The following is a 6,000-nucleotide window of genomic DNA, read 5'->3' on the forward strand; positions in this document are numbered from 1 at the left end:
CTCAGAGAACAAAGCTTGTCTTCACACTTCTGTCTAAAGGCAGTTTTTCACCTAGGATTCTTACAGGGAGCTGTTGGCTCATTTATCCAGGTACTACCACCTTGTGTCCTCTCCCTACGTAATATCCCTTATGTTATGCCTTGAAGAGCCTCCTGTTTTCTGTCATCTAAATTTGAGTTCTTTGGCATATAGCACAACTCCGAAAGTGTTTATGGATTGCTATTACAGTAGAGATCGTTACATAAATGACTGTCATGGTTTAGATTGGGATTGGCAAACTCTTCCTCTAAAGGTTTAGGTGGTAAATATTTTTGATTTTGTGGCTGTACAGTCTCTGTTCTGGCTGCTCGGCCCTGCAGTTGCGGTTGAAAGAAAGCAGCTGTAGGCAATGCTATCAATCTTGTAAACATAGAGAAGGAATGATGTCAATGTAAAGAAGGAATGGCTGTGTTTCAATAAAATTTCACTTACAAAAATAGGCAGCAGGCCTACAGACCACAAGTTTGACCCTTAAATTAGCTTGCTTTTTAATATGTTATAACCAGAATATTGTGGGTGAGAATCCTATAGCATTATTATTTTAAAGATTTTATTTATTTGAGAGAGAGAGTGAGCGAGAGAGAGAGCACATGAGCAAGGGCAGAGGGAGAGGGAGAAGCGGCCTTCCTGCAAGCAGGGAGCCCAGTGGTAGGACTCGATCCCAGGGCCCTGGGATCATGACCTAAGCTGAAGGAAGACGCTTAGACGACTAAGCCTCCCAGGCACCCCATCCTATAGCATTATTTAATCTTAACGTATTTGAAATGAGAACCTTTTGGGAGGAGATACAAGACAGTATAGCTGACCATGTTACAAAGGAAAGTGTGATATGGTCTTTTATCATTCAGGTTTCTCTAGGAATATGTTATTTTCAATTGAATATGTAAATATCTCATAATTCAGCTACCAAAAGAAAAGTCTCTAATCGCTCCATGATTAATAAATGATAAGCATTTCATTTGCTATGTATTTGAAATACTAAGTGAATCCATCGACGTTGGCATAGTTGTAGATTACAACCCTAGGTTTTATTTTTAGTTTCAGGAATTACAGCTACTGTGTATTTATGGTAATTTTAAAGTTTTATATTTGAGTTTTCTGTTTTCTCATATGTGAGGATGAAGAGGAAGCAGGCTTACTGGAGCTCTTAAAATCCCAGATTTGTGACAATGCTGCACTCTATGCACAGAAGTATGATGAGGAATTTCAGCGGTACCTGCCTCGTTTTGTCACAGCCATCTGGAATTTACTAGTTACAACAGGTCAAGAGGTTAAATACGACTTGGTAAGATGACGGTGGAGATGCATAATTAACACATTCTCTCCCTACCTCCCCCAAGAAATAAATGATTCAGTTTTGCTGTTAAAATTATGCCTATTAAAAAAAAAATGCCTATTTTTGTGTTTCATTCCAGTTGGTAAGTAATGCAATTCAGTTTCTGGCTTCCGTCTGTGAGAGACCCCACTATAAGAATCTGTTTGAGGACCAGAACACGCTGACAAGCATCTGCGAGAAGGTTATTGTGCCTAACATGGAATTTAGAGGTAATTATAGCAAAGTCTAAAGCCTTTTCAGGAGATTAAAAACTTGGTTTTTTTAAAGCATATATTAGTATAAGTTTATTATTAAGTCTGCCCCATGTTGTACATGCAGTCTGATTTTTTTTATTGCTAATTAAAACTTCCTGTAGGTCACTTACTCCCTATTATCTAAACCAAGACAAGAAAAAAAAAGTGGTATAAAACATTTGTGAGTGTTGCTGTAATGAGCTTTGTTTTATGTTGTAGAGCGTTTTTCACAGAAATATTGAATAAGGTAAAAAAAAATCTATTACATTGAGAAGAAAGTAAACCATCTAGGATCTCAGTTTAGGAAAGAATTTGGTTTTGTTTGATTTAGTGTTTCACTGAGGTAAATAGCTGTTGTGAAATAGTTGAGTGTGGAAGTGATTGATAACCTTTAAATGCAGAGCTGAAGCCCACTTAGTTTCTGATTAAGGTTAAGAGAGTCCCAAAACTATATTTATATACAAATTGCCTTCTTACAGCTGGAAAGAACAGATAGTAAATGTGGAAGGAATTGTGTTTTACGTCAAAGTAATCATTAGGTCAATGGTGCTCAAATTATCAGCAACTAAAAGGAATCAAGAATAATACAGTGTGAAGTTTTATTGCCTTTTGTGTTTTCGTAAAACTATAAAGGACAAATCATTTTGATGTTGTCTATTTTACTTTTTGTGGTTTGAAATGATTTTTATGAAGTAATAGTGATTATAGTTGTTAGGCTCTTTGTTTTTTTAATGTCCTTTCAGAAAAGTAGACATCCCTAGGTTGGGTGCAACATTCAACTTTTTTTTTTTTTTTAAGATTTTACTTACTTATTTAACAGAGATTACAAGTAGGCAGAGAGGCAGGCAGAGAGAGAGTGGGGGAAGCAGGCTCCCTGCTGAGCAGAGAGCCTGATGTGGGGCTCGATCCCAGGACCCTGGGATCATGACCTGAGCCGAAGGCAGTGGCTTACCCCACTGAGCCACCTAGGCAGCACCCCCCCCCCCTTTTTTTAAGATTTTATTTATTTATTTGAGAGAGAGAGAGACATGAGAGGGGCGAGGTCAGAGGGAAAAGCAGTCTCCCTGCCGAGCAGGGAGCCTGATGTGGGACTCGATCCTGGGACTCCAGGATCATGACCTGAGCTGAAGGCAGTTGCTTAACCAGCTGAGCCACCCAGGTGCCCCAACATTCAACTTTTGAAGTTGGTGGTGAAGTCTAATTCTGGGGACATGGTCACATTAGAACAAGTGAGCTGTGTGACTTACCTATTACCTTACCTTTTAGGGTGGCATTTGCTGTTCTTAAGTAATGATTAAGAATATATGAAGTAGGGGTGCTTGGGTGGCTCTGTCGTTGAGTGTCTGCCTTCGGCTCAGGTCATGATTCCCGGGTCCTGGGATCAAGCCCTGCATCGGGCTCCCTGCTCAGCAAGAACCCTGCTTCCCCCTCTCCCGTCCCCCCACTTGTGTTCCTTCTCTCGCTATCTGTCAAACAAACAAAATCTTAAAAAAAGAAGACTATATGAAGTAGGGCACCTGGGTGGCTTAGTCAGTTAAGCGTCTGCCTTAGGCTCCAGTCATGATCTCAGGGTCCTGGGGTCGAGCCCCACATTGGGCTCCCTGCTCAGCAAGGTGCCTGCTTCTCCCTCTCCCTCTGCCTGCTGCTCTGTCTGCTTGTCTCTTTCTCTCTGTCAAATACATGAATAAAATCTTAACATACATACATATTATATACACACACACATACACGAAGCAGTCTTTTTTTGGGAAGGAACATTTTGCTGGAAAACATGGCAATTCTACATAGTCTTCTGTGTACTTGGCTGTGAAAGTACAATGACTTGTTATGTCTTTGGCTGAGTTACTTGAAGTGCCATCTCTCTTTGAAGCTGCTGATGAGGAAGCTTTTGAAGACAATTCTGAGGAGTACATAAGAAGAGATTTGGAAGGATCTGGTATGTATTTTGTTTTTAACTTAGTCTGACAGCAAAGCTCTTTTAAACTTGCTCTTTCTGGTTACTCTGGGGAGCAGTGGGAGTTGGCACAACCGCCTTTCCTCCTGTAACCTTGTACACCTTAAAGAGTGGCTGTTGTTTGAGCTTATGCATATGTTCAACGTTTAATCACCTGCTTTCTCTTTTTTAATATGCTTATTAGTGTGTAACTACTACTGTAACCTTTTTAGTTCCCATTTTGTATTTGTTGTGAACAAAAAGAATGTTTTTGTTTTTAAGATTTTTTTTTCATTGTTGATGTTGCTAAGAGCGATCAGGTGACAATTTGTTGCCTTATAATCTTTGATTCAGTTGGTTGGTGGATGTTTCTCCTATGATATATTTCCCTTTCATTTTATAGATATTGATACTAGGCGCAGAGCTGCTTGTGATCTAGTACGAGGATTGTGCAAGTTTTTTGAGGGACCCGTGACAGGAATCTTCTCTGGTTATGTTAATTCCATGCTGCAGGAATATGCAAAAAACCCGTCTGTCAACTGGAAACACAAAGATGCAGCCATTTACCTTGTGACATCTTTGGCATCAAAAGCCCAAACACAGAAGGTGAATCTTTTCAATATAGTTTTTTTTCTAAAATAGACTTGGTGTGGTAACCACAGAAATCAGAACTAATACATTTCTGATGATACAGCGTACTTTCCTGGATAATGTATTAGTTCTGATTAGAATTTATGTAGTCTCCCAAGATGACTTTACATTGGTATATTAAGCACTTAATTTTCTTATGGACAGAAAACTGATAGATACCACAGTTGTTTCCTTAGCTGAGACTCAGTGTATATAATGTGCTAAATTTAAATTTAGCTTAAATTAGGGAGATTTCTTTATTGTCTATTAAAATAGTCTTGGTTTTTTATATTTAAGCAGTTTGTGAGTTGAAGTGTTCATCTCCATTTGTAACCTGTTATTTTAGAGGGAGATGAGGAGCCTCTTAAGCAGGCTTTAGGGCTTACAACCTTGAGATGACGACCCAGGCCGAAATCAAGAGTCAGATGCTCAACCAACTAAGCTAACCAGGTGCCCCTATAACCTGTTTTTTTTTTTAAAGTTGCCTGGGGCGCCTGGGTGGCTCAGATGGTTTAAGTGACTGCCTTCGACTCAGGTCGTGAACTCTGGGTCCTGGGATCCAGTCCCGTGTCAGATTCCTTGATCCGAGTTGTACTCTGCAGTGAGTCTGCTTCTCCCTCTCTCTTTGCCTCTTCCCTGCTTGTGCTCGCTCTCCCTGTATCTTTCTCAAATGAATAAATACATAAAATAAAAAAAAACAAATTAAAAATAAATACATAAAAGTTGCCTAAATTTCCTATGTATTAGGTTGTGTTAATTGTGTACAGGTATTTCATATCATTTACCCTGTTAAAAATTTGTTTTTCAGCATGGAATTACACAAGCAAATGAACTTGTAAACCTGACTGAGTTCTTCGTGAATCACATTCTACCTGATTTAAAATCAGCTAATGGTGAGTTTGTGAAAAATTTTTTATGCCACTTACAACACTTTTTACTTGAGGGTATTTGTTTTGTTGTTGTTTTTTATATATGAATGTAATCTCTGTCCCCAACATGTGGCTTAAACTCAAGACCGTGAACATCAGGATTCACATGCTCTATTGACTGAGCCAGCCAGGCATCCCCGCATTGCTATTTTATACTACAAAATAAGTAACATTATGGCAAAAGTCATAGGGGCTCTATAGCACCATGATACTCAGAAAATTGGTTGCTAACCTTGTTGCAGTTATTCCTGTGTGTGTGTGTTTTGTTTTGTTTTCTTTTAAGACTTTATCTGAGAGAGAGAGAAAGCATGTGCAGAGGGAGAAGCAGACTCTCTGCTGAGCAGGGAAGCCCACCGTGGGGCTCTATCCCAGGACCCTGAGATCATGACCTGAGCTGAAGGTAGATGCTTAACCGAATAAGCCACCCAGGCATCCCTGCAGTTACTTCTTTTGTTGAATAAAATCTCAGATGGTTTCCCCAGGTTGTACCTGGTTGCAGTTAACTTTCTTTAAAGATGTTGCTTGTGTAGAAGGAAAACAGGAACAATTAAGACGAAATTGTAGCTCAGCTTTGTTATGCTGGTGCATACTCTAGGAATTAAACTTCAGGTTTTTTCCCTTCTCATTCGAAAAATGAATTTGAAAAGAAAATGAAATGAAAAACTGAAGCAAATTTAAAGTACTTCAAACTTCTAATTAAGGATAACTTCCTAAGTTTATGAAAGTATGTTGGTCAAGATACATTATATATTTATTCCCTTTTTAAAAACCTATGGTGGGGGCGCCTGGGTGGCTCAATGGGTTAAGCCGCTGCCTTCGGCTCGGGTCATGGTCTCGGGGTCCTGGGATCGAGTCCCGCATCGGGCTCTCTGCTCAGCGGGGAGCCTACTTCCTCCTCTC

The 6,000-nt window shown here is 39.6% G+C and overlaps 1 protein-coding gene across 2 annotated transcripts in view; it reads left to right on the forward strand.

Moving 5' to 3' along the window:
- The window catches only part of CSE1L (chromosome segregation 1 like), a 49,394-nt gene that overhangs the window by 29,582 nt on the left and 13,812 nt on the right, over positions 1-6,000 (forward strand). For both annotated transcript variants that reach the window (XM_059407192.1, XM_059407193.1), the window contains exons 9-13: positions 1,157-1,324; positions 1,455-1,584; positions 3,479-3,544; positions 3,945-4,147; positions 4,980-5,064. In XM_059407192.1, the coding sequence (XP_059263175.1) occupies positions 1,157-1,324; positions 1,455-1,584; positions 3,479-3,544; positions 3,945-4,147; positions 4,980-5,064 (652 nt within the window). The remainder of the gene's footprint in view (positions 1-1,156; positions 1,325-1,454; positions 1,585-3,478; positions 3,545-3,944; positions 4,148-4,979; positions 5,065-6,000) is intronic.

This window comes from Mustela nigripes, chromosome 7 (assembly GCF_022355385.1).
Source record: "Mustela nigripes isolate SB6536 chromosome 7, MUSNIG.SB6536, whole genome shotgun sequence".
Lineage (NCBI taxonomy): Eukaryota > Metazoa > Chordata > Mammalia > Carnivora > Mustelidae > Mustela > Mustela nigripes.